This window comes from Cavia porcellus, unplaced genomic scaffold (assembly GCF_034190915.1).
Source record: "Cavia porcellus strain 051 isolate PalLab524CR breed Dunkin Hartley unplaced genomic scaffold, mCavPor4.1 scaffold_3, whole genome shotgun sequence".
NCBI lineage: Eukaryota > Metazoa > Chordata > Mammalia > Rodentia > Caviidae > Cavia > Cavia porcellus.
Genome location: NW_026947486.1, coordinates 61,713,971 through 61,735,914, shown reverse-complemented (window position 1 = coordinate 61,735,914; position 21,944 = coordinate 61,713,971). Strand labels below are relative to the sequence as shown.

At 34.7% G+C, this 21,944-nt stretch overlaps 1 protein-coding gene across 1 annotated transcript in view; it reads left to right on the top strand.

Moving 5' to 3' along the window:
• The first annotated feature begins 371 nt into the window (after nucleotides 1-371).
• Zmat1 (zinc finger matrin-type 1) overlaps nucleotides 372-21,944 on the top strand; it is a 109,696-nt gene continuing 88,123 nt past the window's right edge. Inside the window, exon 1 of the mRNA XM_063245569.1 lies at nucleotides 372-467. Within this exon, the coding sequence (XP_063101639.1) occupies nucleotides 372-467 (96 nt within the window). The remainder of the gene's footprint in view (nucleotides 468-21,944) is intronic.

Sequence of the window (21,944 nt, the reverse complement as noted above, 5' to 3'; positions counted from 1 at the left end):
AGAGCATAAGAAGTAAAATAGACAGGAAAGGGCATGGCCAGTGATAGGCTTATTGCCTTTGCAGATTCTGAACTGCACTAAAGTCCACAAGAAAAAAAAGGCGTTTTCCCAGGACAGAGAGCCACTTTCTGTTTTCCACAAAGGCACTGTCCAATGTAGGGAAGTTGAAAAAAAAAAAAAGCTCTTGTGTTGGGCCCCGGAAAAAAACTAGAGAAATTTGAAAAGAGCACGAGCTAATTTGGTTCCAATTGTTGTACCAGTTGAGTGTATGTGTCTGCCTGGGCACCAAAGTGACTATATGCAAGGACATACAGTAGAAAGAGACTTTACTGTGGCCTATAATAAGTTCTCCTAGTTTTGCCACTAGGACAATGGGGGCAAAGATCACTCCTGTGGACCTGCATACCCTCTGTGAAATCACACCCCAACACCTGAAGGGTGTGGATTGTAAAGAAAAACAAAGCCTGGTAAGGCCACCAGCACTGCACTCCAGAGATGTGTCCTTGCTAGCTGCACAGAGGATGTGAACTCTGCTCAGCACAGCAACCCAGTGCAATCCATCAGGGGAAAGCCTGGCCAGTCTCACTGGTCACAGAGGTACCAAGCCCAGCCCAGTCCAGAGCCCCAGAGCAACCCATCAGGGAGCTACAACAGTCTTGGAAAATTTGAGCACTGCTCATAATAGCACAAGGCCCAAGCCCAATAGTTCAGCAGTGCAGACCATCTAGTCGTGTAGCAGGTCCTGGAGGTTCTGAATCTACCCAACCAGGAGCAAGGCCCCGGCACCCTATGGGATGCACTCTGACTAGCTGCATGCTCTAGACATGTTGAACTCCTCTCAACCAAAGGCAAGGTCCAAGTGGTTCCACACTCATGGTGATGCTCTGCCTAGCTGCCTAGGTCTTGGAGGTTTTGAACTCCACCTAGCCAAGCAATAGGCCCTGGTGACACACTTGGGGTGTGTCCCTACTAGCCTTCTGTGTCCCAGAAATTCTCACCTCTACTCAAACTGGTTCTAGTTACCAGAAACACACTCCTGGAGTCTGCCCCTGCTAGCAGCAAGAAGATCCAACCTCTTCCCAGCCCAGTATCTGAGAACAATGCAATGTAGTATATCAGGGGAACACCTGGCCAGCCTCACAGGCCACAGAGCACAAGGATCCAGTGCCTTAAGTTTGGGGTTCACCCAGTTAGCTACAGGGATGTCAAGAGGATTGAAACTCTGCTGCTCCATGGCAAGCCATCACCAGGAAGGTACCTGACCAGCCACATAGGTCCCAGAGGAAAATGAAAAAACGAAAGAGCAAGAAGCAATCTTAGCCATCCTGCCCAATGAGAGTAAACCCAAGAGACAGTAAAATGGAAGACACTGGAAATTGCATCACTGAACTTTCTGAAATGATAGCAAATGAAGTAAAGAAACAACTTCATGAAATTATAGAAGAAATCAAGTCAGAAATAATCTCTCAGGTAAAGAATGAAATGACAAACATTATGAAAGAAATGCTGTCTGAATCTAAAGAAGACCTAAATAAAAAGTAGAAGACCATAAGAAAATTATGGAAACCTTGAATGAGCAATATAAAACAGAATTAGAATACATCAAACAGATTCAAAGGGATATTCAAGAAATTAAAAATTGGGGCTGGGGATTTAGCTCAGCGGCATAAGCGCCTGCCTCGAAAGCAGGCAGTCGTGAGTTCGATCCCTTGTACCAGTAAAAATAAAAAAGCCAAAAAAAAAAAAAAAAAAGAAATTAAAAATTACATTGAACGCTAGAAAAACCACTTGAGTGAAGCTGAAGATAGACTCTCAGACCTTGAAAACAGGATTGAAGATTATGACCATGAAAGAAAAAATCTCTTAAAAATAACAAGGAACCAGGAAGAAACAATTCAACAGCTGCAAGATGATGCAAAGAAAAACAAAATAAGATTGGTATGTGTCAATAAAAAAGCAAGGCTCAACACAAATGACTAGTGGGGATTATTTGCAAAAATAATAACAAAATTTTACAAACATGGGAAGAGAATCTGATAAAAGATAAGTGAAGCATACAAAACCACAATTAACCATAACCAAAATAGATCTTTACCCAGACCTATAATAATTAAGATATCAGAAATTCAGCACAAGAACAGAATACAAAAGTTGTCAGAGAAAAGAAACATCACCTATGAAGGAAAGCCCATCAGAATCATGGCAGACTTCTCAATGCAAACTTTCAAGTCAAGAAGAGCTTGAAGTGAAGTATTTGAGGTCCTGAAAGACAATTTACAACCTAGATTGACGTATCCTGCAAAACTATCTTTGAAAATAGATGGAGAAATAAGAAACTTCCATGGCAAAAAACAACTGAAGAAATTCATGGTCACCAAACCAACAGTACAAAGAGTACCAAAAGATACTCTAGAAAAAGTCAAAGTTAACTACAATCCCAAAAAAACAATAAAAGGAAATCACTAAGCAGGGCCAGCTTTTAAACAGAAAAAGTAGAAAATGAACAAAATAAGTTAACATGACAGTGATAAGTAAGTACTTATCACTTATATCCATTAATGTTAATGGTCTCAACTCACCAATAAAAAAGTGACTGGCAGAGTGGATTAAGAAACAAAATTCAACAATATGCTGTGTACAAGAAACACATTTACCTCAAAAGAAAATTCATAGACTAAAAGATGAAGGATAGAAAGCAATACTCCATGTGACAGGAACCTAGAAAAACCAGGGGTAGCTATTTTGTTGTAGACAACATGCACTTTAAACCAAGAATAATCAAAAGAAATGAAGGTCACTACATACTTGTTAGGGGAAAAATTGAGAAGGAAGAGATTATAATCATAATTACATATGCATCAAATATGAGAGTACTCAACAATATAAGACAAATTTTAATAGACATGAAAAACCATAATTCTTATTACTTTTTTTGGGTGTTAAATGGCTGACTATATTAATGTTTTTGGTTGGATCACTGAACACAGCTTTTTGCAGTCTCACTGTTTGAATGTCCACTTTGTATTCTTTGATACTGTGATTTGAGCAACTATTTCTAAAATGATAATATGTAATCTATTAACTGGTGATTTATTACTGTTTTTTTTTTTTGTAGTTCTGTATTACGTGTACCCTTACACCGCTTTGTTTTGTTTTGTGTTTTTCTCTTTTTCCTTTTAAATAAAATTTAAAAAAAAAGAAAAACCAAATAAACAATAATACAGTTATAGTAGGGACCTTCATGCCCCATTGTCACAAACAGACAGATTAATTAAACAAAAAATCAGCAAAGAAATAACAGAAGTAACTCAAACTTGTGAACAAATGGACCTAGTAGATGTGTACATAGTGTTCCAAGCACTTCAGAATACACATTTTACTCAGCTTCACACAAGTCATTCTCTAAGATAGATCATACACTAACAGATCATGCTTAAGTAGATGCCATAGAAATGAAATAATTCCATGCATATTATCTGATCACAGCACAATAAAATTGGAAATTAACAACCAAAAACCCCACAAGAACCTCATAAACAATTGGAAATTATTTTTTTATCTGTACCAGGGATCAAAACAATTGGAAATTAAATAACACTCACTTAAACAATCAGTAGGTCACAGAAATTGAAGAAGAAATTTAAAAATATGTACAGTGGGATGAAAATGCACATACAAATTACCAAAAGCCATGGGACACAGTGAAAGCACCTCAGAGGGAAATTTATAGCACTAAACTCCCACATTAGGAAAATGTAAAGAACATACATAAATAACTTAATGCTGCACCTCAAACTTATAGGAAAAGAAAAACAAGTTAAGGCCAAATCCCAAAGAAGGCAGAAAATTATAAAAACTCAGAGCAGAATCAATGCAATTGAAACTAAGAAAACAATGCAAAGAGTTAATGAATCAAAGAGTTGGTTCTTTGAAAGAATAAATAAAATTGATGAACCTCTAGTCAACCTTTTAAAAAAGAGGAAAGAAAAAGTGCAAATCCATGCAACAAGAAATGTAAAGGGTGAAATCACTACAGACCCTGACAAAAACCAGAAGATCATCAATGCCTACTTCAAATAACTTTACTCTCATAGGATTGATAACACAGAAGAAATGGAGAGCTTCCTCAAAACATATGAATTACCAAAGCTGAATCAAGAAGATATAAAACTGCTGAATAACTCAATTTCAATAATGAAATTGAACACATAATTCAAACCCCACCAACAAAGAAAACCCCAGGTCCTGAAATATTTACTGCAAAATTCTATAAGATATTCACAAAGAAGACTTAATGCCAACACCCTTCATACCTTTCAATGTAATTGAAAGGAAAGCAATTCTCTCTCACTCATTCCTGGAAGCAAGTATTATCTTACCACCAAACCCAGAAAAAGACAAAAAGAAAAAAGAAAATTACAGACCAATCACTCTAATGAACATAGATGCAAAAATCCTCAATAAAATACCAACCAATAGAATGCAACAAGTCACCAGGAAGATTATACATCATGATCAGGTGGGATTCATTCCAAGAATGCAGGGATGGTTCAACATACGGGATCAATAAGTGTAATACACCATATCAACAGAGCTGAGGAGAAGAGCTACATGTTCAGCTCAATAGATGCACAAAAAGTTTTCAACAAAATCTAACAGTCATTAATGATAAAAAATATCTACAGAAAATTGGAATAGATGGTCTCTACCTCAATCTAATAAAAGTCATATTTGATAAACCAACTTCCAGCATCTCACTAAATGGACAAAAACTGAAAACATTCAATCTAAAATCAGGAACAAGACAAGGATATACACTATCATCACTCCAGTTCAATATAGTTCTGGAAACATTAGCCAGAGAAATTTGACAAGAAAGAGAAATAAAAGGAAAAAGGATAGGAAAGGAAGCCATTAAATTATCATTATTTGCAGATGACAAGATACTCTACATAAATGACCCCCCATGCTCCATTAAAAGCATCTTAGACATAATATTCAGTAACGTAGCTCAATGCAAGGTCAACACTCAAAAATGAATAGCATTCCTGTACACAAACAACAAACTCACTAAGAGGGAGATAAGAGAAACCACACTCTTCACAATAGCATTCAGAAAAATGAAATAGAAATCAATCTGACAAAGGATGTAAAAGATCTATACAGTGAAAACTATATTGCACTGAAAAAGGAAATCGAAGACTATTTCAGAAAATGTAAAGATATTCCCTGTTTTTGAATAGGAACAGCAAAAATTCTGAAAATGGCCATTCTCCCAAAATTTTTATACATATTTAATGGCATTACAATCAATATATCATATGCGAATCACACAGATCTATAGAAATTGTTCCTAAAATTTATTTGGAACCAGAAGAGACCTACAATAGCAAAAGCAATTCTGGGTAACAAAGGCAAGGCAATACGTATCTCAATTCCTGATTTGAAATTTTAGTACAAAGTTACTGTGATAAAATCAACATGGTAGACCTGAAGATGAATGGAGTCATTTAGAAGATTCAGCCACAATTACAAACACACTCAGCCACCTAATCTTTGACAAAGAGCCCAAAAATGTACACTGGAAGAGACAGCCTCTTTAATTAATAAGTGATGATGGAAAAACTGGCTTTCCATATGCCAAAAACTAAAATTGGGTCCACGTCTATCACCCTGCACTAAAACTAATGTCAAAGTGAATAAAAGATCTAAATATTAAAACAGAAATGCTAAATCTACTGGAAGACAAAATAGGTGGAAATCTTAATGACATAAGAGTAGGCAGAGAATTCTTGAAAAAAAATATCAAACTGCACAGAAAATACTTCCCAGAATCAACAACTGGGATCTTGTCTTACTAAAATGTTTTTTACTTTGCTATCCTGAAAACTATTATGTTATATCTCTTCTAGTGAAGTTTGAGCTAAAACAAACAAAGGAAAACAAACAACAAACTATCTCATTTGATGACATATTAAGCACTATAAGAAAAGACACTAAACAGTAAACTCTTTTTGGAAATGAAAGACAACTTCCTTCTTTTATCATTTACATAGGTTAAAGTAACTCTCAGAATTTTCAGATATTGTGACTAGATACAGCAAAGAAATTTGATTATCACAAAGTTACACTGGACATATGAAGATGGAACATATGGAGATTCAGCAATATTAAATTAATTTATATCACTAATAGTATTAGTAGTCTAGCTCCAGATGTAATATTTACTTAGGGTAAGATTGACTTTTTGTGTAACTGGTAATTCACAATCTTTTACATCTAAATTAAAAACTTCTGCACACTATATGTTGGTTAAGTCACAATCAGCTACATATCTAAAAACAAACTGTATATTCCTCTCAGCATTTCATCATATTCTCTTTGTTATTTTGCTTTTATCCACTGTCTGTTCTAGAACCTTTCTTAACAACTGTTTATTTCCATCCTGTAGACATACTGTCAATATATTCACAGGATATTTGTACAAGAATATCCATTTAGCATTTCTGTAATAAAATACTAAAATTCCTAAATATCAATGTGAACTGTTTAAACTAATTAAATGCTATAAATTGTAAAAATAAAGATGTAGATTATATATATATATATATATATATATATATATACATGGAATAAGTTTTATAACTTAGGGAAAGTGATCAAATCACACAGTGTATGCTATAAGTTAGGTGAAATATATATATAGAGAGAGAAAGAGACAGAGAAAGAGAGAGAGAGAGAGAGAGACAGAGAGAGAGACAGAGACAGAGAGAAACAGAGACCGACAGAGACAGAGACAGACAGACAGATAAGAGACGGAGAATATGCTTCTGAAAAATCTGATAAGAGACCCTGCCCAGCTTCCTGAAACACCCCCTTGGAGGCATGGGAGGTCCCACAAGCCAGACCTGGCCATGCCTCACCACCTCCATTGAGCCCCGGGAGCAAAGGGCACATAAGGTGATTTCCAGCATGCCTGTGCTCACTCAGGGAGCATTTTGGACCATTACTCCCAGCAGTAAAGGCCCTGCCCTGCATCCTAGCCCACAGAGGACACACAGAAGGTTCCTGCAGTCCAAACTGGCCATGCCCAGTGACCTCCAATCAGTCCTACGGAGATGTGGGTGCATAAGATGACTTCCAGCATGCCTGTGGGAAGCTTTGGAACATCACTTAAAACTCAGAAATATAGAAAAATGACAAACAAAAGACCAAAATGCAATCTCAAAACTCAAGCCCATCCCTAGGAAGCCTAGGAGCCACACACATAGAAGAAAATATAAGCCGTACTCCTGAAAAGGCCTGAAATGATATCTACTGAAATAAAGAAACAATTCCAGGAAGCTATAAAAGAACTCAAATCATAAATAACGTCCCAAGTAAAAGAAGACATGATAAATGTAATGAAATAAATGCTGAACACATCTAAAAAAGACAGTTAAAAAATTAGAGGAACAATGCAAAAAGATGGAAATGCTGAATGAACAATATAATAAACAAACAGAATGCATGAAGCAGATTCAAACAGATAAACAAGAAATCATAAATCCCACTGAAAGTTGATAAAATCACCTCAACAAAAGGGAAGATAGAATTTCAGACCTCGAAGGCAGTTAGTGAACAGGAAAAAAAGAACTTTTAAAAATAAAAAGGAATCAGGAAATACCAATTCAACACCTGCAAGATGATGCAAAGAAAAGCAACATAAGATTGACAGGGATAAATGAAAAAGAAGGGGACAACATAAAGGATGTCAAAAGGATAGAGAAGTAATAGCTGAAATGTTCTCAAACATGAGACTGGAAACCGACATCAGGATCATTGAAACATATAGAACACCATATAGTCATAACCAAAATAAAACTACACCCAGACATATAATAATCACCATCCCAGAAATCCAACATAAGAACAGAATATTGTAAGTTGTTAGAGAAAAGAGACAGATCACCTATAAAGGAAAACCTATCAGATTACAGCAGACTTCTCAACACAAGCAATGAAGTCAAGAAGAGCATGAGTGAAGTATTTTAGATTCTAAAGGAAAAAGACTTCCAACCGAGACTGATGTACTCTGAAAAACTGTCCTTCAAAACGGATGGAGAAATAAGCTACTTCCACAACAAAGAACGGCTGAAGAAATTCATGATCACCAAATCAACCCTGCAAACAATACTGAAAGACGTTCTATATAGACTTAGGGAAAAAACCACTAAGCAAGGCAGACAATTAAACAGAGTGTAAAGATAAAGCAGCAATAGCAGAAAGATAACATGTCAACAATAAACCAATATATAACAGTTAGAACCATTAATGTAAATGGCCTCAATTCTCCAGTTAAGGGAAACAGACTGGCAGAATGGATCAAGAAACATCAACTATATGCTGTCTACAAGAAACCCATCTAACCCAAAGGGAAACTCATAGACAGAAAGTCAAAGGATGGAAAAGAATATTTCATACAACAAGATCCCCCCAAAAAGCAGGTGTAGCTATTCTGTTTGCAGTCAATGTGAAATTCAAACCAAGAATAATGTGAAGAGATAACGAATGTCACTACTTACTAGTTTGGGGAAAACTTCAAGAGGAAGAGATGAAAATCTTAAATATACATGCACCAAATTTGAGAGCACCCAGCTATATAAAACACATATTGACAGAAATGAAAACTCAAATCAGCAAAAACACTATAATAACAGGAGTCTTTAACATGCCACCAACACAAAGGGACAGATCAACCAGACAGAAAATCAGCTAAAAATAACAGAACTGAATCAAACCTGTGAACAAATGGACTTGATAGACGTATACAGAGTGTTCCACCCAACAACATCAGAATATACATTCTTCTCAGCATTACATGAAGCATTCTCTAAAATAGACCATATAATAGCACACAGGGCATACTTAAACGCAAAAGAAAATTATCCCATGCATGTTATCAGATCATATTGCCATGAAACTAGAAATTAATGGTAAAAGAACCTGCAAAAACCCCACAGACACATGAAAAATTGAATAATACACCTCTGAGCAATCACTGGGTCACAGAGGAAATTAAAGAAGAAATTAAACAATATCTATAAGTAAATGAAAATAAAAATACAACTTACCAGAGTCTGTGTCTTCAGAAGAAAATTTATTGCACTGAATTCCCACATCAGGAAAAGAAGAAACAATACAAATAAACAACCTGATGCAACATCTCAAACATCTAGAAAAATAAGAGCGAGTCAAGCCCAAAGACAAAAGAAGGGAGGAAATTATAAAGATCAGAGCAGAACTCAATGCATTACAGACTAATAAAATAATACAGAGAATCAACAAATCAAAGAATTGGTTCTTTGCAAGAATAAATAAAATTGATAAGCCTCTAGCCAATCTTACTTAAAAAACGAAAGAAAAACTCAAATTCATGCAATAAGGAATGAAAAGGGTGAAACCACTACAGACCCAATAGAAGTACAGAAGATCGTCAACACCTATTTTGAAAACCTCTGCTCTCATAGGTTTGATAACACAGAAGAAATGGACAGATTCCTAGAAACATATGAATTACCAAAGCTGGGTCAAGAAGATGTAAAACTGCTGAATAACCCAATTTCTGTTAATGAAATAGAAAATGCAATTAAATCCTAACCGACAAAGAAGAGTCCAGACCCAGACGGATTCACTGCGAATTCTACAAGAAATTCAAAGAACACTTAATGCGGACACTTCTCAAGCTCTTCAATGAAATTGAAAGTGAAGCATTTCCTCCTAACACGACCTTGCAAGCAAATATTACTCCAGTACCAAAACCTGAGAAAGACCCAACTGAAAAAGAGAACCACAGGCCAATCTCCCTAATGAATATAGATGCAAAAATTCTCAATAAAATATTGGCAAACAGAGTGCTGCAATTTATCAAGAAGATTATACACCATGACCAAGTGGGATTCGCCCAAGGAATGCAGGGATGGTTCAACTTATGTAAATCAATAAATGTAATCCACCATATCGATATAGCCAAAAATAAGAATCACATCATCATTTCTATAGAACCAGAAAAAGCTTTTGATAAGGAACAACACTTACTCATGATAGGAAACTTACAGATAATTGGAATAGATAGTCTTTACCTCAATGTGATAAAGGTCACCTATGACAAACCAACAGCCAGCAACACATTAAATGGCAAAAAAAAAATGAAAGCCTGTACCGTAAAATCAGGCATAATGAAAGGATGCCCATTATCACCATTCCTACGCAACATAGTACAGCCAGAACAATTAGACAAGAGAGAAATAAAAAGAGTAAGGATAGGAAAAGAAGATATTAAATTAACATTATTTGCAGATGGCATGACACTCTACATAGAAGACCACCAAAACTCCATTGAAAGACTCCTAGATATAATAAATAAATTTATTAATGTATCTGGATAAAAGTCAAAACCCAAATATCAATAGCATTCCTATATACTAACAACAAAATCACTGAAAGAGAAATAAGAGAAGTCACACACTTCACAATAGCATCCAAAAAAATGAAATACTTAGGAATCAATCTAACCAAAAAAGTAAAAGATCTATACAGAGAAAATTATAATACTTTGAAAAAGGACATCAAAGAGGATCTCAGAAAATGGATAGACACTCCTTGTTCATGGATAGGAAGAATAAATATTGCTAAAATCACCATTCTCCCAAACTGTTATACATATTTAATGCAGTCAAAATCAAAATACCACTAAGATACCTCATAGATTTAGAGAAAACACTCCTAAAATTCATCCGGAACCAGAAGAGACCTAGAATAGAAAAGGAAATTTTAAGCAACAAAGGCAAGGCAGGAGGAATCACAATCCCTGACTTGAAGTTATACTACAAAGCTACTGTAATAAAGTCAACATGGTACTGGAATAAAAACAGATCTGAAGATCAGTGGAATAGATTAGAAGATACAACCACAACTACAAACACACCCAGCAACTTACCTTTGATAAAGGTGCCAAGCCCATCCACTGGAAGAAAGATAGTCTCTTCAATAAATGATGCTGGAAAAATTGGCTCTTCATATGTTGAACACTAAAACTAGACCCATGACTATCACCATATACTGAACTAAAGTCTAATTGGATCAAAGATCTAAATATTAAAACAGAAACACTAAATTTGCTGGAAGACAAATTAGATAAAAATCTTGAAGACAGGGTTAGGTGGGAAATTCATGAACAAGAATCCTACCTCACAGGAAATACTTACCAGAATCAATAACTGGGATCATGTCTTATTAAAGAGTTTTTGCATGTTGAAAGAAATCTCCAGTGTAGGGCTTGGGATTTAGCTCAGTGGCATAAGTGCCTGACTGGCAAGCGTGAGGTTGTGAGTTCGATCACCAGTACCACACACACACACACACACACACAAAAAAAAAAAAAAAAAAAAAAAAAAAAAAAAAAATATCTAGCATAGTGAAAAGAAAACCCACAAATTTGGAAAAAATCTTAGTGAACTATCCCTCAGACAAAGGACTTCTCTCTAGAACATAATAAGAATTTTTAAAAAATCAAACCCCTGAAATTCAAGGACCCAATCCAAAATAGGCTGAACATACAGTTCTTAGATGAAGAAATATGAGTGGAAAATAAATACATGAAAAAATGTTCAGCACCATTACTCATTAGAGAAATTCAAATTAAAACCACACTGAGATTACATCTCACTCCAGAAAGAATGGTCAGGATCAAGAAAACTACCAACAACAAATGTTGGAGAGACTGGGGGAAAAAGGAATTCTTCTGCATTGTTGGTGGGAATGCAGACTTGTGCAACCACTATGGCAATTAGTCTGGAGATTCCTCAAAAAGCTAGGATTGGAAGTCCTATTTGACCCAGCTATTCCACTTCTAGGCATATTCCCAGAAGATCTGAAAACATCATACCACAGTGATATATGTGCACCCATGTTTATAGCAGCACAATTTGTAATAGCCAGATCTTAGAAACAAACTGTGGAAATTGGAATGATTTTATCCTAGTTTGTCTGATTTATTATCTGTGATGATATGAACAGCTATTTTGAAGAAAACAACATTATAATAGCGAGTGCTGATTTAGTATCATCTTACTTTGAAGTCCTACCACACTTTTGTTCTTCTGTTTCCATTGGTTCTATCATGTATCTTACTGGATTTTATTTTTTGTGACAGTATAAACAAATTTTCTATGGAAAATGAGATAATATAATAGCCATTGTTCATTCTCTGTTATTTGGTACTGAATGCCTTGCAATACTTTCATTCTCTTGAGTGATTTTATACTATTTTGTTATGTTTGATACTATTGTATATAAAGTTATGCTCAACTATTTCAAAGAAAGGGACATTATGGTATTTACTGTTAATTATGGGTTGTCTTGTGGTGAAATACTGTGTTGCTTAAATTGTTTTTTCTGATCTGCTTTGTTATGCGCTCTTTTGTCTTAATCTCTTTAAACTAAAAAATTAAAAAACAAAAACAAACAAAACATGAGGAACGGATAAAAAGTTGTGATATTTTTATACAATGGAGTACTATTCAGCTATAAAGAAACATCACATTGAGTTATTTATAAATAAATGGACACAACTTTAGACCATACTCATAAATGAAATAAATCAAACTCACATATATAATACCATATGGTCTCCCTAGTGTAAGTAATGGTAAAATTACGTAAGATTTTATGGTAATCATGGTTCCCCATTATATTGCTTTGAAGTCTTTATAATATTTTCATTCATTGGTTGGAATGGTTTTATTCTGTTTTGTTTGATTTTATTATGTTTGATTGTATGAACAGGTACTTTGAAGAAAACAAGACATTATCGAAGCCATTTCTGATTTGATATCATTTTGCTTTGAAATCCTACCATGCTTTTGTTCTTTTGTTTCCATTGGTTCTATCATGTTGTCTTACTGGATTTTAATATGTGTGATAGTATAAACAAATTTTTTAAGGAAAATGTGATATTACACTAGCTATTGTTCATTATCGGTTATTTGGTTTTGAATGTCCCGAAATACTTTCATTCTCTTGAATAGTTTTATACTATTTTATTGTGTTTGATACCAGTGTGTGTGAAAGTATGCTCAACTATTTCAAAGAAAAGAGACATTACGGTAGCTACTGTTGATATCTGATTGTCTTGTCGTGAAGTGCTGTGTTGCTTGCATTGTTTTGTTCTGATTTGCTCTGTTCTGTTCTCTTTTGTTTTACTCTCTTTAAAATTAAAAAAAGAAAAAAGAAAAATATGATAAGAAACTGATTTATTTAGCTGTATTGAGACAGGTAAACTTGGACAACTGTTTCAGGTTGAGAATAGAGAAGCATTATCTGTTTATATTTTGTACTATTTGTATTATTTTAATCCATGCACGTGGATTACTTCAAAAATTTTTTCAAATGGTGATTTTTTTTCTTCAATTAAAATATAGTGCATGCTTATTGTAGAAAATCTAAATTTCCAGGTTTTTCTTTTGGTTTTTTCCATGTCTCTACTCTTTTGGTCTTCCCTCTTTTCACTTTTCTACTTTTTAAAGGTAAATTCCTCTTTGAGCTGGGCACTACATATTTTTCTTTGAATTACTACTGTTTTGTCTTTCCTATGTAGGTGGGATGGGTCTTACCTTTTTCATCCCTGCCCAAACTTGGCCTTTCAGTCAGTTTCCTTTTTTTATTTGCATCTGTACAGAACAACATCGTTTTCATAGAATCTAAAGTTATGCATTCATAAAAAGACTTACTGGACATCTCTCATGTATGAGACACCATAAGAGATGCAGACGAGATTATCTACTAATCTGTCTCACCCTTTCCTTTTTTAGAGCCCATGAAATAAAAGATCTTATATCTGAAACACAACAAGCCCTTCATCTTCACTCTTGGACCTAAATAGTCATTTTACAACCTGTTCTTTCAATCTCTTTCTAAAGAGGCCAACTCTTTTTATTCCCAAAAAGTACTAAATCAAATACAGCAAACTTGGTTTCTTGATACTTTTCATGTTTCTTTTACAATTTCTATGGGTTCAGGATGTATTAGCTTTAGTTTCTGTCCCTTTAATTTAAATGTTTCTGGCCTGAACAACGAAGTGAACATTTCTAAAATATTAAAGATTGTTAGGCTTTGCTTTAATGTTTCTGGATTCAAAACTGTTAATTTCTAGTTGTTATAAAATTTCAAAAAAAAAAGATAGCTTTACTTAAAATCCAAAGCTAAAAAGTGATAGCATCTTAAAAATAAAGCACATTCTAAGATTTTAAAAAGCCAGGTTTGAGCACAAATGACTGAGTTTTGGAAAGTCTCTTTATTTGAGAATGTAGTTTCCTTATTCACAAAAGAAAGTAGAACTAACTGCTGTATTTCTTCATTAGTGACATCTTATGGTGTTACTTGTTACCATTTTTGTTATTTTTTTGATTTATCCCAGTCTTATAATCCTATTAGAATGTCAACTTTTCTGATTCCACTTAAATGTTAAATTGGAACCATTTTTCCTAAACTCTTTTATATAAGTACAATTAAATATGTATATAGTAGATAGTTTTAGTTTAGCCTCTACATGATAAGACCATTTATGGTTTCCCTCTGTTTTTAGCTTCTGCCCATGCTTTTCACAGTAGGGATACTTACTAAATCTTCAAGGTTGAAAAATAACCATTCCCAGGTTTTCTTCACCTGGGGCTCAGGATTGGGCTGCCTGTGGGTCATGTAAGTCCAGTGGAGGCATGGAACTCTCCTGTTCACCTGGGGGCCAGGCTCCTCCAGCTCCCTGTTGGTCCGGTAAGACCAGGGAGGCAGGGAACCCCGCCCTAGGCCAGTGAACTATTTTCTTTGCCTGGGACCCAAGATCCAGCTTCCTGTCGAAATCAGTGAGTAAGGAGGGAGCAGGGACCTCTGTCCCAGCCTGGCTGATCTCTCTACCTCACTTGGAACAAAACTTGAAGCACAAAAATATAGGAAAATGACAAAACAAAAGACCAAAATGTAGTCTTAAACATCCAGCCCATCACAAGAAAGCCTAGGAGCCATGTGTATAGAAGAAAATAGATGCCACATACCTGAAATACCTGAAATAATAGTAACTGAAATAAAGAAGCAACTCTGGGAAGCCTTAAAGGAATGCAAACTAGAAATAATCTCTCAGGTAAAAGAAGAAATAATAAAAGAAATGAAGGAGATGCTGAACATATCTAAAGAAGACACAGCTAAAAAATTGGAGGAACTAAACAAAAGGTTAGAATCTCTGGATGAACAATATAAGAAACAAACAGAATATATAAAACAGATGCAAAGAGATATAAAGGAAATCAAAAGCAACATTGAAAGTTGTAAAAACCACCTCAATGAAAGTGAAGATAGAATTTCAGACCCTAAAGACAAGATTGCAGCCAGTGAACAGGAAAGGAAAGATCTTTTAAAAATAACAAGAAATCAGGAAGTAACAATTCAACACCTGCAAGATGACGCAAAAAGGAACAACATAAGGATAAATGAAAAAGAAGGGAACAACATAAAGGATGTCAAGAGGATATTTAGAGAAGTAATAGCTGAAAATTTTCCAGACATGAGACTGGAAACCAATATCAAGATCAGTGAAGCATATAGAAATCCAAATAGCCATAACCAAAATAAAACTACACCCAGACACATAGTAATGGCCATCACAGAAATCGAACAAAAGAATAGAATATTAAAAGCTGTAAGAGAGAAAAGACAAATCACCTATAAAACAAAACCTATCAGAATCACAGCAGACTTTTCAGCACAAACAATAAAGTCAAGAAGAGCATTGAGTGAAGTATTTCAGATCCTAAAGGAAAATGATTTCCAACCTAGGCTGATGTATCCTGCAAAACTGTCCTTCAAAATGGATGGAGAAATAAGATATTTCCATGAAAAAGAACAGCTGAAAAACTACATGATCACCGAGCCAACCCTCCAAAGAATACTGAAAGACAGCCTAGGTGCATCTAGGAAAAAACCACTAAACAAAGCAGACAAACAGAACCGAAAGACAAAAATGCAACAATAGAAAGATAACATGTCAAAAATAAACCAATATATAACAGTTATAACCATTAATGTAAATGGTCTCAATGCACCAATTAAAAGAAACAGACTGGCAGAATGGATCAAGAAACAAAATCCAACCATATGCTGTCTACAGGAAACCCATCTAACGCAAAAGGACACCCACAGACTGAAAGTCAAAGGATAGAAAACAATACTTCATGCAAAAGGAACCCCCAAAAAAGTGTGGGGGCTGCTATTCTGTTTGCAGACAATGTGAACCTCAAGCCAATAAGGATCAGAAGGGATAAAGAAGCTCACTGCATACTGGTTAGGGGAAAACTCCAAGAGCAAGAGATAACTATCTTAAATATATATGCACCAAATTCCAGAGCACCCAGTTATATAAAACAAGTACTAACACAAATGAAAAACCAAGTTAACAGTGACACAATTCTAATAGGAGATCTTAACACACTATTGACACCAATGGCCAGATCAACCAGAAATAAAATCAGAAAAGAAATAAAAGAACTGAATTGCACCTGTGAACAAATGGACTTAATAGACATATACAGAGTAGTCCACCCAACAACAACAGAATACACATTCTTCTCAGCAGGACATGGGTCATTTTCTAAAATAGACCATATATTAATTCACAACACATATCTAAATAAATGCAAAAGGGTAGAAATCATCCCTTGCATGCTATCGGACCACAGTGTTATGAAATTAGAAATTAATGATAAAAGATACTACAAAATTCCCACAAACACATGGAAACTGAATAATACACTCTTGAGTAATCAGTGGGTCACAAAGGAAATCAAAGAAGAAATTAAACACTACCTGCAAGAAAATGAAAACAAAAATACAATTTACCAGAATCTGTGGGATGCAATGAAAGCTGTCCTCAGAGGAAAATTTATAGCACTGAGTTCACACATCAGGAAAACTGAACGAATACAAATAAATAACCTGATGTTATACCTCAAACATCTAGAAAAAGAAGAACAAGTCAAGCCCAAAGCCAAAAGAAGAGAAGAAATTATAAAATTCAGAGCAGAAATCAATGCAATAGAGACTAAAAAAAATCCAAAACATCAATGAATCAAAGAATTGGTTCTTGAAAGAATAAATAAAATTAATAAGCCCCTAGTCAACCTTATTTTAAAAAGGTAAGAAAAAGCTCAAATTGATGCAATAAGGAATGAAACAGGAGAAATCACTACAGACCCTATAGAAATACAGAAAATCATCAACACATATTTTGAAAACCTCTACTCTCAAAGGTTTGATAACACAGAGGAAATGGACAGATTCCTAGAAGCATACGAAGTACCAAATCTAGGTCATGAAGATGTAAAACTACTGAATAACCCATTTTCTATTAATGAAATCGAAAAGTTAATTAAATACTTACCTACAAAGAAGAGTCCAGGCCCAGACGGATTCACAGCAGAATTCCACAAGAAATACAAAGAAGACCTAATGCCAACACTTCTCAAACACTTCAATGAAATTGAAAGGGAAGCAAACCTTCTTAAGTCATTCCTGGAAGCAAATATTATTTTAGTACCAAAACCTGAGAAAGACCCAACTAAAAAAGAGAACTACAGACCAATCTCCCTAATGAACACAGATGCAAAAATCCTAAATAAAATATTGGCAAATAGGATGCAACAAATCATCAAGAAGGGATGACCAAGTGGGATTCATCCCAGGCATACAGGGATGGTTCAATATACATAAATCAATAAATGTAAAACACCATATCAATAGAGCCAAAAGTAAGAACCACATGATCATTTCTATAAATGCAGAAAAAGTTTTTGATAAGGTCCAACATTCATTCACGATAAGAACCCTGCAGAAAATTGGAATAGATGGTCTTTACCTCAATAAGGCCGTCTATGACAAACCAACAGCCAATATCATACTAAATGGCCAAAAATTGAAGGCCTTTACTTTAAAATCAGGCACAAGACAAGGATGTCCCTTATCACCTCTCCTATTTAATATAGTCCTAAAAATACTAGCCAGAGCAATTAGACAAGAGAGAGAAATAAAAGGCATAAAGATAGGAAAAGAAGAAGTTAAGCTATCATTATTTGCAGATGACATGATACTCTATATAGAAGATCCCCAAAACTCCATTGAAAGATTGTTAGATACAATAAATAAATTTAGTAATGTAGCTGGCTATAAAATCAATACTCAAAAATCAATAGCATTCTTATACACTAACAACAAAGTCACAGAAAGAGAAATAAGAGAAGCCACACCCTTCACACTATCAACCAAAAAAAATGAAATATCTAGGAATTACTCTCACGAAAGAAGTGAAAGACCTTTTCAGGGAAAATTATATTACACTGAAAAATGAAATTGAAGATGATCTCAGAAAATGGAAAAACATCCCTTGCTCATGGATAGGGAGAATAAATATTGTGAAAATGGCCATTCTCCCAAAACTTTTATACAGATTCAATACAATCCCAATAAAAATACCATCAACATACCTCATAGAACTCGAGAAATCACTCCTAAAATTCATCTGGAGTGACAAGAGACCTAGAATAGCAAGGACAGTTCTAAGCAGCAAAGGCAAGGCAGGAGGTATCACAATCCTTGACTTGAAACTATACTACAAAGCAACGGTAGTAAAATCAACATGCTACTGGAACCAAAACAGAGCTGAAGATCAGTGGAATAGATTAAAAGATACAACCACAACTGCAAACACACTCAATCACCTTATCTTCGATAAAGAGGCCAAACAGGTTCACTGGGAGTATGACAGTCTCTTTAATAAATGGTGCTGGAAAAACTGGCTCTCCATATGTTGAAAACTAAAGCTAGACCCAAGCCTATCACCATGTACTAAAATAAAATATAAATGGATCAAAGATATAAATATTAAAACAGAAACACTAAATCTATTGGAAGACAAATTGGATAAAAACCTTGAAGATATAGGAGTAGGTGGAGAATTCATGAACAGGACTCAAACCACACGGGAAATACTTCCCAGAATCAATAACTGGGATCACCTCTTATTAAAAAGTTTCTGCACATCAAAAGAAGTCTCCAGTGTGGTGAGAAGAAAACCTACAAACTGGGAAAAAATCTTAGTGAACTGCCCCTTAGACAAAGGACTTCTGTCTAAAACATATAAAGAATTAAAAAAATCAGGCCCCCAAAATTCAAAGACCCAATCCAAAAATGGGCATCTGAGATGAATAAACAATTCTCAGATAAAGAAATACAAATGGAAAATAAATATATGAAAAATGATCATCATCATTGGTCATTAAAGAAATGCAAATCAAAAGCACACTGAGATTTCATCTCACTCCTGAAAGAGTGGCCAAGATCATAAAACCAACAGCAAGAAATGCTGGAGAGGCTGTGGAGAAACAGGAACTGTCCTGCATTGTTGGTGGGAGTGTAGACTAGTGCAACCATTGTGGAGGTCAGTCTGGAGATTTCTCAGAAAACTAGGACTGGAAGCCACACATGACCTAGCTATACCACTTCTAGGCATATCCCAGAAGAACTGAAAGCATCATACCACAGTGATATATGTGCACCCATGTTTATAGCAGCACAATTTGTAATAGCCAGATCTTGGAAACAACCTAAGTGTCCATCAACTGAAGAATGGATAAAAAAGTTGTGGTATTTTTATACAATGGAGTACTACTCAGCTATAAAGAATGACCACATTGAGACATTTATAAATAAATGGACGCAGCTTAAGACCATACTCATAAGTGAAATAAATCAAACTCACATGTATAAATACCGAATAGTTTCCCTAGTGTAAGAAATGATAAGAATACATAGAAGTATGTGGTAATCGTGATTCCCAATCATATTGGTTTGAAGCCATATAATGTTTTCACTCATTAACCGCATTGGTTTTAACCTGGGTTTTTCGATTTTAGTATCTATGATAGCATGAATAGCTATTTTGAAAAAAGCAACACAACATAAAAGCTAGTGCTGATTTAATATCATCTTGTTTTGAAGTCCCATCAAGCTGTAGTACATCTGTTTCCACTGGTTTTAACATGTTGTATCTTACTATATTTCATTATATGCTATAGTATAAACAAAACTCTTTATAGGCAAAAAGATAGTATACAAACCATTGTTTGTTTTCTATTAGCAGGTTATAAATAACCTGTAATTCTTGCATTCTCTTGAAAGGCTTCACACTGTCTAGATACGCTTGATATTATAGCACGTGAAGTTACACTCAAATAATTTAAGGAAAGAGGCACTATGGTGACTACTATTATGTTAGATTATCTGATGGTGAAACACAATGATGCTTGAATTGCTCGGTTCTGCCCTGCGTTGTTCTATTACAATGTCCTCTCTTATCTCAATCTTACCCCTATTTTTAAATTAATCTATTTTCTCTCATTTTTTTAATTAAGGGAAAACTAAGTTAAAGAATAACGGGACATATTATAGTAACTTTTTTTGTTGTCCTATTAATCTGACTTGAATTCCAGTATTGTTCTCTCCATCTTGTTCTGTCTGATTATTATATATTTTATTTTGTTTGATAGTATCAAGTTTGAGGGTATAGGCAATCACTTTGAAGGCAATAAGATATACTATGATGCCCAATATGGTTTGACCTTCCCCCTCCTTTTTTTTTGAAGTCCTGTAGGGTCCTTAGTGTGGATTTTATTGGGTTTTTTTCCGTACTGTTTTTATCAATTCTATTATACCTGATGATATAGACAATTCAGTTTAAAAATAGCAAGAGGCACAATGGTAACCACTTTTGATCACCTGGTATTCTATTTTTGCATCATGTGCTATTCCCACCCTTTTGTTCTAACTGACTCTTTGTTTTGCTTAGTCACATTTGTTTTTATTCTCTTCAAAAAAGTAATAAGAACCGTGAGGGTAATAAAACCCTACAAGTCTAATTGTTACTGTGAAAAAGAGGAAAGTAAGGTGGACTAAGGGATATAACCGCAGGTATGTTCGAGAGTGTAGGATGGAAAACCACATAACTGAGCTTTTGTTGGATCATTGAACGGAAGTGTCTCCAATTTCACTGTATGAATGTTCACTTTATATGCTTTAATTTAGTGATATGGACAACTGTTTCTGGGAAGATAATGTGTAGCCTGTTAACTGGTGATTTCGTACTGTATATATTTTTTCTAGAAATACTGTATTATTTGTACCCTTTTACTGCATTGTTTTTTTTATGTCCTTTCTTTTTTTCTTCTCTCTTTAAATAAAAAAAATGACCATTCCCTTTTGTTCATCACTTTTACCCCTTTTCTGACTCTTCTCCTCCTGAACTTACTATTCACCATCCTGTTTATCTTCTATTAACTTTGATGTACCAGGAAAAGTCTAACTTACACCTTCCTGGGTCTGGGCCCTTTATTATGTTTGGAATTGAGTCCTTAAATTATATCCTGGGTTCTTCAATTGCCTGAGACCCTGAATTATTTCCATACATAAAGAGTCTTTATTGCTTATTCTGGTTCAAACCTCAAGCAAATTAGAATCGTGAGCCCTCTCTTCTGAGAGAAAGAGCTTGTTCTCTGTAAACTATAAAAAGTATGTTTGTTAATCTGTAACAGACATTCAGCTACACTGATTTGGAAATCTTGGCCAAATTTTCAAAATTCTCAAATGTCCAAGTCCCCTCCATTCAAGCCAGAAGCTTCATTAAGAATTTTGAGACTTATAGATTATGAAATTAGAAATCAGTAGTCATAGATAGGAGTGACGTGTGAAATGATTCAGAACTTTATTAAAAAGAAAATCTCTTATTAAACTAAAAAAGAGGGGTAAAATTCTTTAGATCATGTCTAGAGTACAAAAAGAATAACAGAATCTTTTATCATTGATTGTATGAT